This window comes from Jaculus jaculus, chromosome 5, assembly GCF_020740685.1.
Source record: "Jaculus jaculus isolate mJacJac1 chromosome 5, mJacJac1.mat.Y.cur, whole genome shotgun sequence".
Classification (NCBI taxonomy): Eukaryota; Metazoa; Chordata; class Mammalia; order Rodentia; family Dipodidae; genus Jaculus; species Jaculus jaculus.
In genome coordinates, this window is record NC_059106.1 from 164,267,847 (window position 1) to 164,291,541 (window position 23,695).

The following is a 23,695-nucleotide window of genomic DNA, read 5'->3' on the forward strand; positions in this document are numbered from 1 at the left end:
CTATCCCCCACTTCTCTGCTTTTGTAGAGGACAGTTCCTCTCATCTTGTTACCTGGTAAAACATGCATGTTACAATTTGGATGTAAAATCCCCGCCCTCCCATGGGCTCATGTATATGAACATCTGGATCCAAGAGGATGGACTTTTGGATTGTGAAATCTTCAGATTGGGAGTGTGGTTGGAGGAGATGGGTCACTAGGAAAGGGGCCTTGGGCATGATATTCCACCCTTGCTTCCAGCTTGAGTTCTCTGCTTCCTGGGCAGCATGTGGGAAGAATGTACAATGTGAGCAGCTTCTGTAAGCTCCCACTATCCTCTTTGCTTCCTAGGATGGACCAGACTCACAGAACCACAGACCAAGATTACCCTGTTTTCCCTTAAACTGCCCTGTCACTATGAGAAGCCCCTGATACTACTATGTGCTCCCACAGTGGAATCTCCTTTTCTTATTTGCAACGTGCATTTGATAAACATGTTTGTGTTGAAACTGAATCATACCGCAAATTCCTACTGCCTCTCGTGACTTCCACCATCACAGCTTTCCTCCCAGGCACTGCCATCTTTGAAAAACCTCCTTATCCCCTTGAGTCCTAGCTCAATCCATTCGTCACACAGCAGCTAGTGTGATAATTAACAAGACAAGTCAGGCTATGTCTCCACCCTGGTTAGAGCCACCAATAGCCTCTCTGTGTATGTAGAGGGGGGAAAAAAATCAAGCTTCTAAAATAACCACATTGTCAAATTACCCAGTTCACCAGGATTCAAAGTTGGTTGCATGTCAGAATCAACTCAGGTGTTTTTATTAGCCATTGAGGCCTGAGTCCTCCCTCCAAAAGTGGTTATTTTAATTTGAATGGGCTGCAATCTAGACATTGGAATTCTTTAAAGCTCCTCATGAGATTCTAATGTTTGGCAAAATTTGAGGAGTACTAATTGGTAATTTGAGGAAAAAAAAAATTCCACAGATCTGGGAGATGGATCTGCTCCCAAAGATGATGGCGTGACAACTCTGACCTGGAACTAGAAGACGCACACTTCAATGTCCTGCAGATCCCACAGTACAATTCAATGAGGGACTCTGCCCCACACTTCCCTATCCTGCTGACTTCCAGTCACACTGACCTGCTTGTGAGAGACATTTCCTTCCTCGGGGCTCTGTCACCCATCCACTGATTCTCTGCAATGCCGCAGAAGCTGAGCTTTGAGAAGAACCCCACAGGCCCGTTAATCAGCTCATGATCAGCTCTGTGAACCCAAGGTGATCAGTGAATTCTACTTCATCTGACTGTGGTTTTGGCTCCAAAAAATGTTCCGTTTGCCTTTTCCCTAAGAGAAAGTGATACAAAGAACCTGGGCGTCCATTTTCCCTATCTTCTTAGTTCCCTGACCTGGATCCTTCAGAGCAGATTACACTGCAGACGGCTGATGCTCGGCTTTGCCCATCACAGACAATGGTAGGAGTCAGTTCTGCTTAGAAGAGGAATCAAGAGGCAAAGACAGGTTGGCTCCCATTTGATTCATCTTCAAAAAAGCAGGAAGAACAACCTCTCCGTGTTCCCATCCTCATATTCCAGCGCAAAAGGTAGTAGAAGAAGGCTTCACCTATCATTTCTTTCCCTCTTTCTCAGTGGGGACCTACGTTCCTGCTTAGTTATTCCAAGAGGGATTGCTTTTCCCAGAAATATGAAGTTAGTTTTTTCCCATGACTTTGAAGTGTACACCACCTTCTTTTGTTGGTGAGCCATAAGAAATGCAATCCTTGTCAGTGACAGAAAGAAGAGGCCTCACAGGACAAGGCTGAGGCTGAGGAAGGTCATGGTGCCCTCTTCTCAAAGGAGTCTGCTATGGATGGTCTTGAAGGGAATGGGAAACCATCCCCCTCCTCACAACTGCAGAGAACCTAAATCTAATATTCAGGGATCTTAAGATGCAAACTATCAACATTAATGTAAATAAAAATAACGTTAATTTCATGTAGTTAATTCCTCAATGTGTACACAAAGGCTGTACTCTTAGAAAAATCACTACATTGTATAATACCCATTGTGGTGGTTAGATTCAGGTGTCCCCCATAAACCTAGGCATCCTGAATGCTATGTTCCCAGCTGATGGGGATTTGGGAATTAACACCTCCCGAAGGGAGTGTATTGTTGGGGGCGGGCTTATGGGTGTTACAGCCAGTTTTCCCTTGCCAGTGTTTGGCACACTCTCCTGTTGCTGTTGTCCACCTTATGTTGGCCAGGGGGTGATGTCCACCCTCTGCTCATGCCATCATTTTTCCCTGCCATCATGGAGCTTCTCCTCGAGTCTGTAAGCCAAAATTAATTTTTGTTCCCCCAAAGCTGCTCTTGGTCAGGTAATTTTTGCCAGCAATGCGAACCTGACTGCAACACTCATGCTTGACAGGTCTAGGGTAAACTTCCACTTAATTCATCGTTGTACTCTGAACCTTAATGAGAATTTGGTGTATACAGCAAAGATCTGAGTAAGTCCAGCATATTTTAAATGTAGTGAGGTGACAATGCTTTCTATAAATCAGACTATCCTGTCCTAATTGTTTTCCATAAATACTATCACATTATCCTTGATGTTAAAACATTGAGAAAGCTTCCCAAAATAATGATGCATTTGACACTATGTAGAAATGAGGAGCAAAGAAAAACACAGTTTTAAAAATCACTGCTTTAAGGCTCGTCAGGAAAACTGTGAGTTTGTGTGTGCCTGTGTGTGTGTGTGTGTGTGTGTGTGTGTGTGTGTGTGTGTATGTGTGCACATTAGAATAAATGCACATTTGTGTGCATGAATGTGGAGGCTAGAGGTTGATGTTAGGGCTCCTCCTCAATTGCTCTCCACCTTTTTCTTTGAGACAAGGTATCTCGCTGAACCTACAGCTCACCAATCTGACTAGGCTAGCTAGCCAGCATGCCCTAGGGATCTCCTCTCTCTGCCTCCCCAGGGTTGGGGTTACATGCATGTGCCACACGCCTGCTTTTTACATGGCTGCTGGAGAGTGAACACAGGTCCACATGCTTGTATAGCAAGCGTTATGTTATCTCCCCAGCCCTGGAAAATGTTATTTTTATCTGTTTTAAAGTTATCTAAAACCTGGGTAATTTTCACTGTAAAGTTATCTAATATCTAAATAATTTTCATTGTCTAAAATCTAGATAAATTGCATCTAAATGACAGAATTGTTTACTTATATGATTTATATAAATTATAAGAATTATCAGATGCGCTATAAAATAAATATCAGGAGGCAGGGGCTAGCAGCCTTCAGTCCTCAAGGAGATCATTGAGCTCCACCCTTGCTCGCCCTCAGGTGGCTCACAGCTCCACTCACCTCTCACGATGAGCTGGCTTTGGTGCTCCACGGCCGCCGCCTCGTTCCGGGCGATGCAGGTGTAATTCCCGTTGTGCATTAGGGAGAGGTTGGAGATCCTCAGGGAGCTCGTGAAGTCGATGTTGTCGATGGTCACCCCCAGGCTGGCTGGGATCGGCCGGCCATCCTTCTGCCAGGTGATGGTGATGGGTAAGTCCCCCGAGACCACCACACATGGGATGAAGACGCGCTGTCCGATGGAGAATCTTGGAAACTCAAAAGGCTGGATAAAAGGTGGCACTGAAAGAAAAGGAGAAGAAAAGTAATAGAGGAGAGTGGTCTTGAATCGTGTCTATATTCTACGTGGTGGTTTCCCTTTGGCCTTGCGCATGGCGATGAAGAGGAGTTCATTGGACCACCGATGAGCACATGAATACCAGAGCGGTGGGAGATGGACCCCATTCCCAGACTCTCTCATCGTGCGAATGAAATGCATGGGTGATTGGTTCTGCGGAAATTATGATCAATCTCTTTTCATTCATTCTTTTGAAATCCAAGAATTGGTTTTGAATGAAAACACTTCAGTCTGCAATCTGCACTGTAAATACTGTGAATGATATGAATGACAGGCTTTGGTAAGTAAGTTCACACACGGGAAGTTCACCTGTTTGCTGGTACATGTGTGCACGTATATACATGTAAAGATGAGTTTGGCATTTGTGTATCCCTAGATCATCTTATCTGTCGAGACTGGGTCTCTCAGTTGAGCCCACCGTTTGCTGATTTGGCTGGTCTACTTAGTGTTAGCCCTGGGGATCCTGTCTCTGCCTACCAAGGGCTGGCATGGCAGCTGGGCGGCATGCCCACTTTGCGTTTATGTGGGATCTGGGGATCTGAACTCTGGGCCTCATGCTTGCATGGCAAGTGCTTTTCCATAGAGCCATCTCTCCAGCTTCTGGCCTTCAAGACTTTTAAAGGTCATGTGGACAAGAAGAGTCTCCTTTCTTGCCTTACCATATGTAGTACAATAGTCACTGCTTCCCCGCCCACCCACTTCTTTCCTGCAGGGAGGACCACGCAGATTCCAGGCTTATTGCTGACATTCTTTTGCATGTCAAGGATTATGAATACACCCCTGTTTTATTTTTCACAACTGTGTGAATGGCCTTAATTTAGGAATGGGTCTGTGGTTAGATGTCAGAGTTCTAATGCGTTGCTCATTAACACAAGGTTACAGCCCTCAGTCCAGTCAATCTGGAAAGCTCTTTTCTAATATAACCCTATAGGAACTGGTGCTTGTCTTTTTGTTGCTGGACCATTCTACACTGCTATCTTCCTAGATGGTCTCAGAGAGTTTTGGTGCCATAAGCTAGTTAGCTTGGAGCCAGGGAAAGTGAATTTGAACTCCACATATAGATCATAGGCAAGTTATTACTATGCTATTCCTGTTTGCATTATGTTTGGTTATTCACAGCTGTACTGTATAGAGGAACTAAACCTCCAAGGTGAGACTTTGCCTTTAAGACTTGGAATTAATTGGCCATTCCATGAAGGCTCCAGCCAGCTCTGAGGTTTAGAGCCTGCATTGTTGGACTTTAGTCTGCTTTGGCACACGTGCTTAAAAGGCAAGGCACATTTCCATACAAGGCTTTGGGAATAACTAAGTTTCCAAAGCATATAACCTGCTGTGAGTGACATGATACGCTAGGCCATATTGGACAAGAAGGGTTCTCAGTAAGAAGTTGTCTGCAGAAGCTGTTCATCTGTCAATCACAGGATCTTTCTGTTACCAGCACAGGGCTGATGTAATTAAGGGACCGGTCTAGATAATCACTCGCTCATGAATCAGGTGATGACTCTTAGGCACCTACTATGTGCTTGAACCACCGCTGTAAGTGCTGGGCACATTGCAATGAACACCGTGTGCTGGTCTCTGTCCAGCTGGGCATTCGTGAAGACACAGGCAGCAGACAGCAACTCAGCACAGGCTACTGGGTACTTAACACCATTACCTGGTTGCCAAGCACGTTGGAAAGCAATCGGCAGCAGCACCACAGTCCCAGCAAGCCCAGGGAGGACTGGTATGCAGGAGGCCATGACACTCAGTTTTTCATGGCTTTGTCTAAACTAGATGCTGAGGCATGCTGACAAGCTCAGCAGAGGCAAAGAGTAGGGGCAAAAGGCAGTGCACACCACACTGGGGACATTTTTCATAGGATCATGGTGCCCCCCCCAAGAGTCAGCTGCTCTGTCACTGTAGCAGAATCACAGGAAATAGTTAAGACCAAAACTGAAATCATGGTTAAAATGTATTAAGAAGAAAAGAAGATGCATTTTATTTTTTAAAACCTATTTATAAGAAAGAACATATCCAGAATAATTAAAATAAAACACATTGATAAATAAGGGATTTAGTTAGAGGACAAAGACCTGTTCCTGGGGTAACGGCAGTCACAGACTCTTTATGTACCAATTTCGTGTCACATTATGTCAGCCTGTGTCCCCAGCCCGGCACCTTGAGTGTCCAGCCATACCACTTGTCTCCATTGCTGTTGCTGCTTCAGCCATGAGTCACAAGTGTGGAGCATAAAATGCTTAGGAGTTTTTAATTTAACCAATAATAATAATTATTATTATTATTATTATTTTGGTTTTTCGAGGTAGGGTCTCACTCTAGCCCAGTCTGACCTGGAATTCACTATGTAGTCTCAGGGTGGCCTTGAACTCATGGCAATCCTCCTACCTCTGCCTCCTGAGTGGTGGGATGAAAGGCGTGCGCCACCACGCCAGGCATACTTATTATTTTTAACAGGTAACTATAGGTACACAAAATATTATTCATGGTCTTCATATTTTCCAGCAATATCAAACAAAAGACAATGTTGTCTAGAATCAATATATTCCTTAATACTATTTTGTACACTTCAGGGCCTCTGGGGCACGCTAGGGAAATGCTTTACAATTAATCCACTCCATCTGTCCATATCTTATATACTTATCTTTTAATTATATTTTAATTTTCTCACAATTTCATACATATACATAATGTATTTTGACTATATCCATCCCATTACCCTCTCTTTTCCCCACCAACTCCAACCAAACCCTTTCTCCTCCTTCTTCCTACTTGCTTCCGCCTATTTTCATGCCTCTCTCCAGTGGTTAGCCACTGTTAGGAGGCCCATGCTCACCCAAACAACCCCCATTAAACTCAGTGGGAAACATACAAAAGTGTTTACAATTCTGCGAAGTGTCCAAAGCTGAGGTCTTGCATCCATGAGATATGAAACTGGGGGCAAAAACTGAACCATGCAATTAAAAATTCTTCCCATGATTTTGTAAAATGCTGAACCACACATTCAACACTCCCTAATTCTGTTATCTGGTTCATTATATCCTCTAAACAAGGAGAATTCCCCAAATCTTGGTGACAGCAAAGACTTGTAATACCGCAGGAGCGGGAACTGAATGTGACATGCATCTGATTTTGACATAACCTTTCTACAAGAACTATGTAAATATCTCCTAAATGTCACATATTACCGGGTTTGTGTACTCCATAATGCTGGGAGGCCTTTTGTGAGGCAACTCAGAGCCATCCAATATTGCCAAATGCCAATTTATCTTTTTATTCTTTCTAAAATCTTAATAAGAACATTAACTCATGTCAATCTGTTTCTGTGATTTGTCTTTCAACAATTAATACTCAACTCTTTGTAAAAGGAGTATGACAGCTGAAAAAAAATCACAGTTTGACTGTGGACCAGTCTTGAGTAATTAGAAAGGCTATCTCAAGTCTGGTGTTTAAGGTTCACAATTCTGTGGAGTCCCCATGTGTAAACAATCTATAACAATAAAAGGTGCAGGAGAGTGTTGGCAAAGGACTAATGCCATGTGCCCAGCTCAGAGCCATGGCAGACAAAGGGCAACCAGTCATTGTCCTCATTTCCCCTCCATCTTTTTTGTCCCAAGGGCCATAGTTCACAGGGAAGATCAAACATAGCACAGGGATTCAGGAAAGCTTGTTGACTTTCTTTTCTCTGTAATTCTCATAATGCCTGTTGGTCTAAGATGGCTCAGCATATTTGGCCTTGAACTATGGTCTTTCTAAGATATGAAAATGGGATATTTTCTTTTCCTCAGTAGTTTTTCTTTCATCATTTCCCCCATTCCATCCAATGAGATAATTTTTTCCCCATTCTTCAGAAAGTTTCCCCTTTCTTTTTCTTTAAAACTTCATCTCCGTTTTGAAGAACCACATTCTTCTAAAATCACAACTTCCCAGAATCACGCTATGTAGTTCTGCATAGTACAGAGTGAAAACCCCATGATGTGTATCTCAGAGCACAGTCCATGCTACATCCTCATGAGACTTGCCCAGGACCCGCTGAGCCACTGAGCTGTTTGCCCCATCCCTATTACGTGCCAGATGCACTTGTCTCATTCTTCCTTCTTCCCTTTTATTTTCTGTTTTCTTTGTTTCTTGAGACAGGCTCTCATGTAGTGGCTGTACATGCCAAGTGCAACCCCAACACAATGAGGCCAATGAGCTGGGGGCTTGCTCACAGCCAGTCACTGGTCCTGCAATGCAGACGACTGGGTACCTGTCCTCTGCTTCCAATGTAAAGCATGCCTGAGACTCAACTTGGAGGATTCTGACTCAGCAGGACCTGGCTCTCCTCCGGACACACACAGAGATGGATTCTCAACTCACACCAAGAACCTGTGGTTCCCAAGCCATAAAAATGGTGAGCTGACACATGACTATATCCCAGCACAAGGAAGAGCAGGATGGAGGATCAGATGTTCAAGGTCATCCCCAGTAAACAGCAACAGTAAGTTTGAGTTTGACATTGGCCTGGACTATATAAGATCTTATCTCAAAAGAAAGGAGAGAGGGAGGAAGGAGAGAGAAGAGAGGAGAGGGAGGACAAGAGGGAAGAAGAAGAGAGAGGAAAAGAGAGGGAGGAGAGGAGGGAGGAAGAGAGAGAAGAATGGAAAGAGAGAGGAAGGAAAAAGGAAACAGAGAGAAGAAGGAAGAGGAGAAATAACGAGGCAGACACGTCTGGGATGCGATAATGAGAACATGGTACAGGGGCATGCGCTGAGCCGTCATTCACAGTCCAATCAGCCCAGACACACAGGCTTCCTGACGACTGGTTCCACTGAGCCAGCCTTCCTCCCTCCAGCACAGCGGACAGGAAGGCAGTGCTGCATCTGGCCTGTTATGTGACTTGGGGTCTCTGTTCAGCTTTGAGCGTTCTGTGGGCTTGTCCCTCCTTGACTTCTGACCAGGCACAGCCAGAGCTGCTTCGGACTCATGGCAAACTGGGCCACGGGCCTGTGCCTGTCACCTGTCGTAGGAGCGAGGACATGAAGCCTGGATTCGGGGGGTGAGAGGAGAGATGAAAAGGGAGGAGGCTGGTGGGGGAGGGGGACACAGTTGCTGCTGAAGGAAGCCCGAGGTTCAAACATGGGCCTCTCACTCTGAGCTGCCCTTGGGGTTCAGTATGAACTGATAGTAGATGACACCAAAATGCTGACCTAGATAAAAGGAGGCCAGAGAGAACCAGCAGGGCATTCTGAGTCCTGCCTGCCAGTGGGAAGGACAGGAAAGGACGGGAAGGAGGAGGCGCTGTCCCTGGAGCTGGCGCCAGTGACTTTCAGGGTCTAGTTCTAAGGTTTCCTTAACAATGGTGTCTTAGTCACACTTGCAACAGCCAAAATAACGTGAACCATAAAACACTCAAAAGACAGTTGACTTCTAGACATAGACTGGAAATAATGTGAATTCTTATTGCTGAATCGAGTGGGATTTGGGATATATTTAAAGAAATTCACTTTAATTTTTTTTTTTTAAATATTTACTTAAGAGTGACCGACAGAGAGAGAAAGAGTCAGAGAAAGAGAGAATGGGCATGCCAGGGCCTCCAGCCACTGCAAACGAACTCCAGATGCATGTGCCCCCTTGTGCATCTGGCTAATGTGGGTCCTGGGGAATCGAGCCTCAAACTGGGGTCCTTAGGCTTCACAGGCGAGCACTTAACCACTAAGCCATCTCTCCAGCCCAAAATTCACTTTTAAAAGAACTTAAGTTTGAAAAATTACTTGATTGTGGCTGCATTCTAAATTCTAACATTTTTTTTTCCCCCATGGACAGAAAGACATTTCAGGATTGGACCACATCACTGAGTTTTTCCTAGCTTAAGAAAGTTCTAGGTCGCTGAGCCCGCATGGCTCTAAGAATGTTTCACGATTAAAAATAAACAAAAGAAGTGGGGTGTGATGGTGCATGTCTGAAATCTGAGCACTCGGAAGGCAGAGGAAGGAGGACCAGGAGCTCAAGGTTAGCCTTGGCTATACAGAGTCTGAGGTCAGCCTGGTCTACATGAGATTCTGACTCAGAGAACTAAAACAATATTTAATTTAAATCAAGCAAGCAAGCAAACAAACAAAAATAAGCTTAACAATGATCCAGTGTATGTATATGTGTGTGTGTGTGTGTATACACACATAAACACAGATGTATGTGAAAGTGAGATATATATATATATACATATATTGTGTGTGTGTGTGTGTGTGTGTGTGTGTGTGTGTATGTATGATACATTTTCTTTATCTGTTCATCTGTCAAATCTGTTCATCTGTCAATGGCCTCATAGGCTCTTTTCCATGTCTTGGATACCATAAATACTACTGTGACATCCTTTCTACCTACTGATTTCAATGCTTTTGATATAAACCCAGAAGCGGGATTGTTGAATTGTATGATGGTTGTTTTTGTTTTTGCTTTCCTTAGGACACTGCACACTGTGTTCTGTAATGACTATACCAATTTGCAATCCTGTCAGCAGTGTCCAGGGTCCCTTTTTATCTAGGTCCTGGCCAGCCCCTGCTATCTCTTATAATAGCCATCCTAAAACCAAAGTCATGTGGATCAAAGTTCATGGCCGGCACTCAGGACGAGCTCTGACAGTCTGTGTCCGCAGCACATTTCTCCGTCTGTCATTAGAATATCAGAGGCACTGCTGTGGCATAATGGAAAGTGTCTTGCTAGTTTCCCTCAGTACAAACAAAAAATAAAAAATAAAAGAGGGACAAGAAGCCAGGAAATAGTTTGAAGGGTTCATTTCAAGACCGCTGCTCATCACCTTAAAAAAATAATGGGTGTTTCTTGTTTTTTGTTTTTTTTCTCATTCTGGTCTCAGACTCCAGTTGGTTTCCAGAGCTGGAATGTTACATTTATCTTTAATATTTGGAATAAGTCAAGGAACAAAATAACTACCTTTCCTGCAGTGACTTTTTGTTTGTTTGTTTGTTTGTTTTGTACATTTTTCTATGAGAGACAGCAAGAGAGAGAAAACTGATGCCCCAGTACCTCCAGCTACTGTAATCAATAATAATCCCTAGTGTAATCCAGACTCATGCGCCACATTATGTGTGTGTGTAACTTTGCTTGCTTGCATGGTCTTGAGAGTCTGGCTTATGTGAGGCCTGGAGAGTTGAACATGGGTCCTTAGGCTTGGCAGACAAGTGCCTTAACCACAAAGCCATCTCTTCAGCTCCCCTACAGCGACTTTTAAGCAGCTTAGTTCTTGCATGAGATGTGCCTTTTGAGCTGCCGTGTGGAGAGGAACAGTGGAGCCACACACACGCCAACCTCAGAACGCAGCCATGAAAATTAGCGTGTTCTCCCCCAGTTTGCTTAAAATAACTGAGTAACTCCACGAGAGGAAAATAATTTAAATATTTTAGGAATTAAAATAAGCTCTTCAGGTACACTGTAGAAATTTAATGGACAAAGACAGGCAGTGTTGTTAGTTTTAGCATAAAAGATGCCAGTTAGACATCAGGAGGGTTAGGACAAATGGTTTGGCATCTGGAGGAGCAAAGTGCCCTGAGAAACAGGGCAGCACCCCCTTCTGTCACTCCCAAGAGGCACAGGCAGGAAAGGGTTGCCCAGAATACTATCACCAAGTGCCACACGTGAGATACCAGCAGGGAGCAGTTGGCGCTGGAGATGATGCTCATATTTGTTATAGAAGGTGTTTTCAAAATGAACACCACTTCTTTACAGCTTCAGTATGAGGAGCAACTTCAGAATTCTCTAGAATGCCCACACTTAGCCAAGCAGAGCCACTGTGTGTGTGTGTGAAGAGGGTGGTGCCAGGCTATTTCCTCCGAGGTAAGGCCAGTGATCTGTTCCTCTGGGGGACTGGGAGAGGACAGCGTGAGTTACTGACTCGCCCCAACTCACCGGCATCTCTACTGATGTAAGAAAGCTGTTTGAATCCTCGTGATATCAGGATGAGTGAAAACTTGCTCATATTTCATTATCTTTGGGGAGAAAAGTCTCATCTAGATGGGTTGCAAGTAGTTCTTGTTTTGTTGAGACTTTTGGTGGAAGCAATGCATGTGACCACTTGGAGGGGATGCCTGCTGAGCTCAGACAGTAAGCATGTCACTGGCATGCACTTATACATATAGTCTCTCTTTACAATCGGCCCCTCTTCAAGGAATGCCAGAAAGAGATTGTTTACTTGAAAGATATTTTAATGATCTTGACTTTAAAAGGTCATGTCTACTTACCAGTTTGGTTCTTCATCACAACTTGCTTAATATGGCTTTTTTTTTTTTTTTTGAGTAAAGTGGGGAAATAGGACATAAAAGTTCTACATAGCTATGAATCAATTAAATTATTTGTTGTTGTTGTTGTGTGTATAAATGTGTGGAGAAGCCAGAGGACAACCTCAGGTATCATTCCTCAGGAATGCTGTCCACCTTCTCTGAGACAAGGTCTTTAGTGGGCCTGCAACTGGCAAATTAGCCTAGAGTGGCTGGCCAATGAGTCCCAGAGATCCGCCTGTCTCCTCCTCAGAGTTGGAATTAGAGGCACACACCACCATGCTCCTTGTTTCCCCATGAGTTCTAGGGATCAGACTCAAGTCCTCATGGTTTCAAGAAAACTTGACCAACAAAGCCATCTCCTCAGCCACAGTTAAATTATTGTAATGAGTTTCATGACCTGGAGTAGTAATACAATGAAGGAGTAATGTTAAATACCTGAAGGTACGCCAGTGTTAGATAGCTCTCATCAATTCTGCCCACATTGTGAAAATATGAGTGCAAATGATGTCAGGGACCCACACTCTGCTCTTCCAGGAAGGTGTGTGTCCTGGAACATGCCTTTACATATGACAGGGACCCACGCTCTGCTCTTCCGGGAAGGTGTGTGTCCTGGAACACACCTTTACATATGACAGGGACCCACGCTCTGCTCTTCCGGGAAGGTGTATGTCCTGGAACACACCTTTACATATGACAGGGACCCACGCTCTGCCCTTCCGGGAAGGTGTGTATCCTGGAACACACCTCTGCTCCTCTAGACTTCAGTTTCTTCATGGTAAGACTGAGACAAAATGGCTTTCAGCATTAACATGCTCTTATTTCGTCAGTGCAAAGTCCACAGTCAAGTTGTAAGATATTTTTAATCACTTATAGACAACTTGAAAAATCCTAATAGGTAAAACCAAAGAATTTCCCCAGACTTCAATCAATACACCTAACAAAGAATGAGCTCTTTCATGAATAAACCATATACCCTCTGGAGTTTGAAGACGCATGTCACGTGCATGGACATAAAATCACAGCACGTTTTTTCTTGCCTTCTGGAAACAGAGCTCATTGTAACAAGTACTTGAGAAAACCTAGTGGAAGCTAATGAGAAATAGGAAATAAAATTACAGGGAGAGTAATTTGGCAAAAATAATTCTCAACATACAATTAAATAAAACAACCATTCATATGTGAACCTGAACCAAAAGTCACCCATATAAAACCTGCTTGAAGGCTGGGTTCAGACGACACCTGAATCAAAAACCACAGAGAAGCAGGAGGTCAAAGAACAGAAGATCTCCTGAGAAACTCTGAAGGAGAAACGCGGGAAGAGGAATCTTCCAACTATATGCTAGACAATTCAAGGCAGAACTCTGCAGAGATTTGAGCAGAAAATGGCCAGTTATTAATTACATTTGGTAATGTGAACACCTATTCTCAAAGAATTGGTCAATGAAAAGTTAGTATAGCTCATATTAAATACATTAACTTAATCCAGTGCATGTCAACTGCTCACCCAACAGATCTGAGGGAAGATAAGCATCATTTAAAAAACAGGTAAAGGGCTGGAGAGATGGCTTAGCGGTTAAGCACTTGCCTGTGAAGCCTAAGGACCCCGGTTCGAGGCTCGGTTCCCCAGGTCCCATGTTAGCCAGATGCACAAGGGGGCGCACGCGTCTGGAGTTCGTTTGCAGAGGCTGGAAGCCCTGGCGCGCCCATTCTCTCTCTCCCCCTCTATCTGTCTTTCTCTCTGTGTCTGTCGCTCTCAAATAAATAAATAAATTTAAAAAAAAAACAGGTGAAGTATCTACAGGGAAAGTTTTCATATACTTTATAAATCTAAGATCGCTTTGAAAGGACCATCATGATTGTGGTGAATGGAGAGAAGGAATTGGGGATTGTTTAATAGATACTATTAGGAAAATGGACTCGACACATATAAAGAAAGAAGAGGTTGTAATCTATTCCTGCTATGCTCTTGGACATCAGTGTGGACAGAGGACCAGGATGTGGGCAGTCAATATAGAAACAAGGAACAAATCCAGGAGCAAAGGGAGGAAAGCACCTATTCAACCCCAGAGACTTCTCAACCAAGATGGAGACACAGAAGAGACAAGGGACAGTCTTAGAGACTATGTCCACAGTCCTTTCTAAGGAATGAGAGTCCTAGTTATGCTACAGAACTGAGGCAAAGCGGGAAGAAGTGGCATGGCTATTGGCAAGGCGGCTGAAGGTAATGTGAGCCACTGAGATGCCTAACAAGAACATGAACTTGGAGACGCACGCGCACATGCTCAGTAATGGAGCGTCAGCACCGCTTTCACTAACTAGATCTGCCGTGATTAGGAAGACCAGTGGTAGAAGTCCCTGGATGGGACATGGGGGCAGAAAACTCTGTGAGGTGGTGGCAGTATAAACCTACACGAATGTTGGAGGCTGGTCATGCCACCAACAGTAAAGTTCAGTTCTGCCTGCTGAAACTGCTATGACTATTATACACTGGCACATTTTTTTCTGTCTGTCTATCTATCTATCTATCTATCTATCTATCTATCTATCTATCTACCTACTTATCTTCTATTGATCTGCCAATCATCTACATGCCATCTGACATTTGTAGAGTCAAAGACAGTGGGAGTGACCTGGTCTCTGGGGAGTGCACTCTATTTTATTTTTTATTTTTATTTGAGAGAGAGAGAGAATGAATTGGCACGCGAGGACCTCATCCAATACAATCGAACTCCAGACACTTCTACACCTAGTGGGCATGTGCAACCTTGCGCTTGCCTCACCTTTGTGCATCTGGCTTACGTGAGATCTGGAGAGTCAAACACGGGTCCGTAGTCTTCACAGACCAGTGCCTTAACTGCCAATGCATCTCTCCAGCTTGAGGGCAAAGTCTTGAAGAAGAAGAAAAATGCTAGACATGGCCAGCCAGAGAGACAGAAGCCCCCACGTTTATACATTTGGTAAATTTCCATGGCCAAGAGGGATGATTTCTAAGGGGTGCTCCACAGGACCAGGAATAAGGGAAACACTAGGAATTGCACCCAGTAGAGAGAATTGTCTGATGAGGGCAGCCACACAGAGAGAGGCATTGGAGGGCAGTAAAGCAACTGAGCAGGCGGGCCAGAAACCCTGCGGTACAGCCTACGGCACGCAGGAAACTCTCTCAACTCCACGTTCCCTGACATCCTGGAGACTGTTCTGACATCATGTATGTATACTTACTTAAGCACATATTAGAGAGGCTACACCTATCGATCCATGAATGTAACATGCACACATGCACATGAATGCAATACATACTTACAAGTATGTTTCACCACTTATGTTTTTATTAACACATGAATATGCCTTTATATTTATGACTAAAAATAATATAAATGGTGCCAGCTCATATGTGCATATAACGTACATAATTCTGTTGAGCTTATGCATTGGGACAATTGGTGTTTTGTACCAATATAATTTATAAAAGGTCCTAAGGCATGACGTTGAGTGGTTGAAAATTGTTTCATTTTTCAAACTCTTTGTGTGTTTGCATATGATGTGTGTGTGCGTGTGCATGCATGCACATGTATACTCACGAGCCATGCTTGTGTGGATTAATGCAGGTGTGCACGTGCCCTGGGGTGTGCGTGAAGGTCAGGTGAAGGTCAGAGGACAGCCCTGGGTGTTAGGCATCACCTCCCACCCTGTGTGAAGTGAAGTTGCTTGTAATTCGCCAGTGTGCACGTTAGGATCGCTGGTCTGCAAGCTTCAGGGCTCTCCTCTCTCCATCTTGTGTAAAAACACTGGGATGGATGACAGAGGCCGCACTCCCGCATCCCAGCCTGACCTGGATTCTGGGGATCTACACTCAGGTCTTCACACTCATGCAGCAAAGACTTTATTCACCCAGACATCTCCCCAGCCCAGAAAACTGTTTGTTTCTAATTTAAAATTTTATTCATTTTCATTCTTCCTTTCTCACCTCTCAACAATTCCCTCCACAGTAGCATGGCAAATATTACAAATATTATTTCTTCTACAATTTTGCTTTTAACTTAATAAAGTACTGCATATTTTTAATCTCACAACAAATTGTACACATAGTCTTTTCATCCTTGCTTAGGGAAAAAAAAATATTAGAGATGAGTTTAATAAAACATTTAATTAAGTGGTCCCCTGAAGAAAGATATCTGGTTTCTTGTCCAGAATGGGAGAATAGCATGTCACTCAGCATTCAGGGCAAACATGTCTGAAGGAGGATGTGTAAATTGTGGTCAGCGCTCATCCCTGACCCCACTCCAGCAGGTATCCCAAGCAGAGCACCCTGGGTGGTAAGTGAGCCTCACAGGAGTCCTTTCTCAGGGAATTTAGAGGGAGCAGTAATGACTGTTCCCTCTGTGTCATTTTTTCCTTCCATCACATTATTGCATTAAACTACAATGAGAATCCAAATCCCTATTTTAACAATAAATTACCATAGATTATACATTTAATATGTTACCTTCATGTTGACCCCAATCTGTTTTTCTCCTGTATTATTCATATAAAAATAATTGAAAGTACACCTTCCCTAAGTAACCGCTGGAAAAAAAAATCAATATAAACATTCGACAGATGTTATTTTTGGCCACACACGAACAGCCTCTGTAGACAAGACCTCACGTTGAACGCTGCTCAGCTTTAATGAGGGACCTGAACAGAGAAAGTAACCTCGGAAAGCTGTGCTGTCTGTCAACAGCATGGTAGGTTTCTCTAGCAACCAGAGACTCGGCAAGGGAAGCAGGAGAAGGTGGCAGCCTTCAAGAGAACGAGACCTCCATGCCTGAAAGAGTTGGATCTGGAAACTAGTGGCAGTTGGTGACACTCAGGGAGGAACAGCTAAGAAACAACTGTCAGAGAGTGCGGAAGGCCACCTGCTCAGGGCCACCTACCCAGGATGCTCCTTTGCACAGAACGCCACTGCACACACTTGAAGAATGATGTCACTAGAAGGTGGCATCTCAGATGGAAGAACACAGATTCACTCTCAGAGCTATTTTCTTTTTTTTTTTTTTTTTTACAGGGTTTTGCTATATAACCCAGGTGTGTCTTGGACTTGTAAAACTCCTACATCTGCCTCTAGAGTGCTGGGGTTACAGGTGTGTACCACCATGCCCAGCTCAGCATTTCTTTTCTTCAGGTATGCCATGGGTACCACAGCAAGATAGGGTGATGTCCAGTTGAAATACTGCCTGCAATGAGGAAAACAGGGCTCCTTGGTGCCCATGCAGGACAGCCATCTGAAGTGGGAAGCTCAACACAAGGGGTGTCACCATAGCATCAGCAAGGCCTGCAGTGACATCACAGTCTTCATGCTGCAGGGGACTCAGGACCAAGTTGTCCTCAATTGAATGGGAAAGTATAACAATGACACTAAGTGAAGTATCATCATCATCATCACCATCATCAGCATCATCAGAAGTTTATCTCATTTAACACACCTATTAACAGGAGTACATATATATATATATATATATATATTTTCCACAGTCCTGTCTCATAGCTTCTGGCTATGGGAATTCATCATTTTATTCTTTAAAATAAGAGAAATTTGCTCAACAACAGCAGATACAGATGGGAGCAGACTGTGAAATGGCAAATGTTCACACTTAGTGTGTGTTTTCAGCACATTGCCGACTATCTTTGTTGTTGGCAAACATTCACTTCAAAGCTCATAAATATGATTCCAGAGGCCTGATGCTTCTCAGACACAAAACTGCTTGCTGTTTAGACGACCTTTCTCTACTGACTTTAGCTTCGGCCGTCGAAGCCATACTTCAAGTTTCCCCTGGTCTGAATCTCGAGCGGTGCTCCACAGACGCAGGTGGACCAAACCCCACTTGGGCACATGCCAGCTGCTCTCCTTCACCCAATCCCCTGTGTTTCATCTCTCCACTTCAACTCATATTCCCTTCCTTTCTACCTCCCTTCCCCTCTCCATTAAAAAAAAAAAAGCTTTCAATATCTTTTGTTTTTTTTTTTTTTTTTTTTTTTTTTTCCTTTTGAGATGGGGTCATACTCTTGAACCTAGCCTGGCTTAGAGTTCACGAGTAGTCCAGATATCCTCAAACTCACAGCAATCCTTCTGCCTCAGCCTCTCATGGGCAGGGAGTACATGTATGAGCTGCCATGAGCAGGTCCTACTGACACCTGTGTAGGCAGGTGTATGTGTGTTAGCAAGCTTGTCCTGAGAATCCCGTGTCTCCTCGTCCTCAGTACTGGGGTTACAGGCCTGGTGCCCACCCACCTGGCACTTACATGGGTGCTGAGGGCTCAACCCCATCCTCACACTTGCCCAGCAAGTGCTCTACTGACTGAGTCTTCCCCCTCTTTCCTGATGCTTGCTTTTTGGTTTTTGTTGTTGTTTTGAGGTAGGGTCTCACTCTAGCCCAGGCTGACCTGGAACTTACTCTGTAGTTCTGGGATGACCTTGAACTCACAGTGATCCTCCTACCTCTGCCTCCAAATTCTAGGATTGGAGGTGTATGCCACCACACACAGCTCCTTTTATTACATTCTTAAAATTATATTTTTATTTATTAATTTGGGAGAGAGAGAAAGCGGGGAGAGAGAATGGGCACTCCAGGGCCTCCAGCCACAGCAAACGAACTCCAGACACATGCACTACCTTGTGCATCTGGCTTGCATGAATCTCGGGGAGTCGAACCTGGTTCCTTTGGCTTTGCAGGCAATTGCCTTCACTGCTAAGCCATCTCTCCAGCCTTACATTTCTTTTTTGACTCTAAAGCCAGCTGTCTTCCTGGGTCCTCTGTCTTCATTTCTCCTTGCTCCAGCCCTGAGTTCCATTGCCCCGTGGGTGACTTTTCTAAGATTCGTGACGGGCTGACTGTGGTGGAAGTGATAGATCTACATCAAAGCCTCTACCACATGATCAGACTTTGCAGTGTCGCCTTTGTTCTTGCTCTTGTCATACTGCATCCGTGTTGTGGAGTCACGGCAGCACTAATGACAATGACACTTGTGAACGTGTTTTGTAAACTATGAAGTTTTGTATAAACATTTAGAGGAGGTGACATTTTTTGTCTGGTAGCCAATTAACTTTCTTAGAGCTGTCGTCTGTGGCAGTTAGGACACCGAATTACGCACTGTTCAAGTTCAGTATGGCAAGCACTCCAGGGAAGAAAATGCTTTGTAGTGTTAACTCAAAACCACGCATTAAATTGACCTGGGAGAGCGTGGCTTCATCTCCGGTTATGTATGTGAAACCAGCAAAGGTGCACGTCTCAGTATATTCCAGAACTGTGCAAGCCTCGACCACCAACAACTAACACGTTGCTTAGATCTATCTTTTAGGGATGATTTTTTTTCTAAAATAGGCAAGCTTATATCAAACATAGAGTGGCCATGCCTCTTAGCTTTGAAAGGACATGAATGGGGTATCATCTTCTTCCCGTGCCAATGCATGCAACCCTAACTGAACTCAGAGGTTGCACCCACATTCAAGGGGAAAAAAAAAACACATCAAAGTAGAAGGGAGGCTAATTAAGAAGAAGAAGGACTTTAATGAAGGGTGTTAGAATGGGATCAATACAGGGAAATGGAAGGGGATTATGATCAAAATGCTTTATGTACACATATGAAAGTTGTCAATAAAAAGACCTGCCTGAAAAAAAAACACCTTCTTGCGCCAGGCATGGTGGCACATGCCTTTAATCCCAGCACTCAGGAGGCAGAGGTAGGAGGATCACCATGAGTTCAAGGCCACCCTGAGACTACATAGTTAATTCCAGGTCAGCCTGGACCAAAGTGAGATCCTACTGTGAAAAACCAAAACCAAGCCAAAACAAAAACCGTCTTGCTCAAACATCATCTAAATGCACACCTACATGCACACACACGCACACACACACACACCATTCAGTATCACTGTAGGACATCCTGGAAACACCCTAAGATTGTCCTGGTTTTGCAGTTTAGAGCATTACTGTGGGAATTACATGGATCCACTCCCATCTTATAGGGCTCTGGCTCTTGAAGCATTGTGTTTGCTCCTGTGAAATCTTGGTAAAGTGCTCATTATGTGACTAAAACAGGCAGGGCAACAAGGGCTGTTTTAACACAAATACAATGGAAATACATTTCTTCCATCCTGAGCTCAGGGGAAAGCCAAAAATTCTCACACTTTTCATTAAGTTGGTTAATACCTCAGTTTCCTCACCTTAACAGTTCGTAACTGAAAACAGCAAAAGTTATTCACTTTTAACAATTCTTGACAGACTATAATTTTAGCCAATGAAATATGTCTTAATTTGTAATGTTTCATATCACTACACTTTAAGATCCAATTTTGATGTGAAGATGTCAATTTGGTTAAGACCTTCCTAACATCAGAGTAAAAGCTAGAATTGTTAATGGTGTGTAACTATCTCTATGAACTAAGGGACATCTTCAACTAGAAGTCCAAGAGGGATCAAACCAATTGATCACAGATAATCTTTGTCATTTCCTGGTTGAGTATCTAGAGTTTCATCTGTCAACATAGGTAAGATGAAATGAAATAGAAGGCAGGATACCCCTCAGTACTGGTATATTCCAGTTTACAAAATGCTCCTTAAAACAGGAGAAACTAGGCTGGATGGATGGCTTAAAGGTTAAGGAGTTTGCCTGCAAAGCCAATGGGCACCGGTTCTATTCCCCAGGACCCATGTAAGCCATATGCACAAGGTGGCATATGCATCTGAAGCTCATTTGTAGAGGCTGGAGACCCAGGTACACCCATATTCTCTCTCTTCGTCTTTCTGTCAAATAAATAAATAAATAAAAATATTTAAAACAGGAGAAATCATGTCTTGAAAGAAATGAAGGCTGAACAAACAGGTGTGTTTACTCCCCTGCACAGATGTGCACAAGGTAATTTATATGTAACAAGTACCAACTGAATGCCCCTGTTTTTTTCATCATTTTTGTATGTGGTGTGTATGCTGTGTGTATAGTGTTCACTAGTGTATGGGTGTTTGTGTGCTTGTGTGTGCATGTGTGTGTGCACGCAGGCTACAGGTTGATATTGGCTGTCTTCATCAGTTGCTCTCCACCATATTTACTTGAGACAGGGTTTCTCACTGAACCCAGAGGAGCTCGATGATTAGTCTAGACTAGCCAGAAAGCTTTCACAATCCTCCCATCACCTCTTTCCCAGGTGGGTGTTACCACTTTTACATGGATACCAGGGATCTGAACTCGGGTCCTCATGCTTGCATGGCAAATGCTCTACCCACTGAGTGACTACCCCAGCCCTCCGAGGGCATATATTTGGGGCATATTCTCTATTCCCAGCCTATTGGCCAACCCATTGCTGAAGTCCTTCCCACTCAAGTTGTTATTGGTCTATGATATTTTCATATTGTGGGGTCCAGGGAACCACGGAATCTGCCTGCTGAAATGGCTGTCATTAGAGATGCCATTTTCACCCACAAGCCCTTAGTATGTACAGAAGATGGACTTCAAGATCAGAGTGTGCTCAAATCCCCTCTGTAAAATGGCACTGTATTTGCACATTACCTACTCATATCCTCCAGTAGACTTGAACCATCTCTAGATTACCTGTAATACCCAGTGCACTGTAAATGCTATGGGGATAGTTCTTGTTACAGTACTGCCTAAGCAATAAAACAGTGCTGGGGAGAGAAGATAGGGTCAGGTCCAGGGCGGAAGGAAGGTTGCTGCGGGGTGCACCCACCGCTGTATCACTTCGTGCATGTGAATTCAGCAGAGTGCAGATTTATGTTACGAATTTTGGAAATTTCTAGAATGTGTCAAGATTTTATACTTAGTGGTTGGGTGAATCTGTAAGGCAGAACCCACACCTGGGGAAGCCACGGGGACTTCCTGCCCTCTGTCTGCAGTGCCTCCACTTGTTTGCCTACGGGATGCGTCAGCCCCATGGCTGTCCACCTAGACTGCTAGTTTCTTCCCTCAGACTCCTCCGCAGCATATTCTGCTTACTCTGTAGCTGGCAGACCTTTCATCACTGCTGTCCTCACAGCTCAGAGTTATCATGTATGCCTTTAACACTCTTATTAACACCCACATTAGATCCCATGAAGACAGCCTATGGACCAGAGCTGCAAATACATCTAGACGCTCTCCATCCTCCTTCCCACTGCACTCCCCTGTCGCACAGCTGTGCTCCTTCCCCGGGCCCAGACTCTCCCAGGACACTTCTGTTCTCAGCAAAGGACTGCTAAGTGTCCTTTCCAAACCCTTGCGAGTCAGTCTGTGAGACTTCTCTTTACAAAGCGGTCCATGAAGCCTTTCCTGACTCAGAGGAGAAGCCCAAGTCCTCCCAAGCCAGTCCTCTGAAATTGCCCTGCCACATCTACTAAATGACCCACTAATGTCACCTTTGTTCACTTGCTGCAGCCATACTGGCCATTCTTTAAAAGAAAGAGAGAGAGAGGGCTAGACTAAGACAGCCACACACACAGAGAGAATTGGCACATCAGGGCCTCAGCCACTACAATTGAACTCCGGATGCTTGCACCACCTAGTGGGCATGTGCCACCTTGAGCTTACCTCACCTTTGTGCATCTGGCTTATGTGGGATCCAGAGAGTCACATGTGGGTCCTAAGGCTTCTCAGGCAAGTGCTTTAACTGCTAAACCATCTCTCCAGCCCCACACTGGCCATTCTTCAGCCCCTTCCCAGCAGCAGGCGCACCCCTGGCCTTTGTCCTGAGTGTTCTTGTTGCTACGTCATCCCTCCTGTGCGCCTGTCTTCACTCTGTACCGTGGCGCTGCTCAAACCTCGCTACCTCATAATACCCTTTCCTGACGACCCTGTTAAATATTGCAAACCTGAATCCAACTACCACCTCCTCCTTGCCAGCCACAGCCCTCCACCAGGTGAGTGTAGTGATGCAAGATGAGATCGCAGTTTCTTTGTTTTGTTTGGACATCCTCAGCATGATGGTGGTGACACGCCTATACACAAAGCGGCTTGACTAAGTCATTTCCTCAAATCAAAATATGCTAGGACTGGGGACATAGCTCAGTGGTAGAGCATTTGCCCAGCATTTCCTAAGCCCTGGGTTTGCCCCCCACCCCCCAGCGCTGGTAGACACAAGAATCATACATATGTTGGTTACAATGCCCAGCATTTTTTTTCTTTCAGGCATAAGCTGGTTTCTGTCACTTAATGTGATCCGCAGTAGTGCAATGATTATGCTAGCATGACGATTTTTTTTTGTGTGTGTGTAATGTTCATGAGCATGGGTGAATGTGGGGGCAGGGTGCATGTACACATGTGTGCCTGTGGAGGTCAGAGATTGAAGTATGGTGTCTTTCTTGACAGATCTCCTCCTTATTTACTGAGACAAGGCTCTCACTTGAACCCAGGGATGGACAGATAGATAGTTCAGCTAGTCTAGTGACCCAGCTTGCCCCAGAGATCCCATCTCTTTAACTCCGCATGCACTGGGATTCCTGGCAGGTTAGCATGTGCACTTGGCAGCTGCACCAGTGCTGGAGCCCCGAACTGCATCCTCATACTTGCTCAGTAAGCGCATTACCCACACAGCCATCTCCCCAGCCCTTAACGATGCTCTTGATGAGATCGTGGTGATGTTAATACACGTGATAATTTGATTCTGTGCATTGAATTCATTTAATACTTGAAATATCTGTGTACATCACTGAACCAGCCATCTGGAAATGATCAGCTCATGATATCACAAGATCACATGTGAGTGAGACACTCATCCAAGGA

At 44.3% G+C, this 23,695-nt stretch overlaps 1 protein-coding gene across 2 annotated transcripts in view; it reads right to left on the reverse strand.

Moving 5' to 3' along the window:
- The window catches only part of Dscam (DS cell adhesion molecule), a 679,085-nt gene that overhangs the window by 257,802 nt on the left and 397,588 nt on the right, over positions 1-23,695 (reverse strand). For both annotated transcript variants that reach the window (XM_004654491.2, XM_045151367.1), the window contains exon 9: positions 3,344-3,622. In XM_004654491.2, coding sequence (XP_004654548.1) covers positions 3,344-3,622 — 279 coding nt within the window. The remainder of the gene's footprint in view (positions 1-3,343; positions 3,623-23,695) is intronic.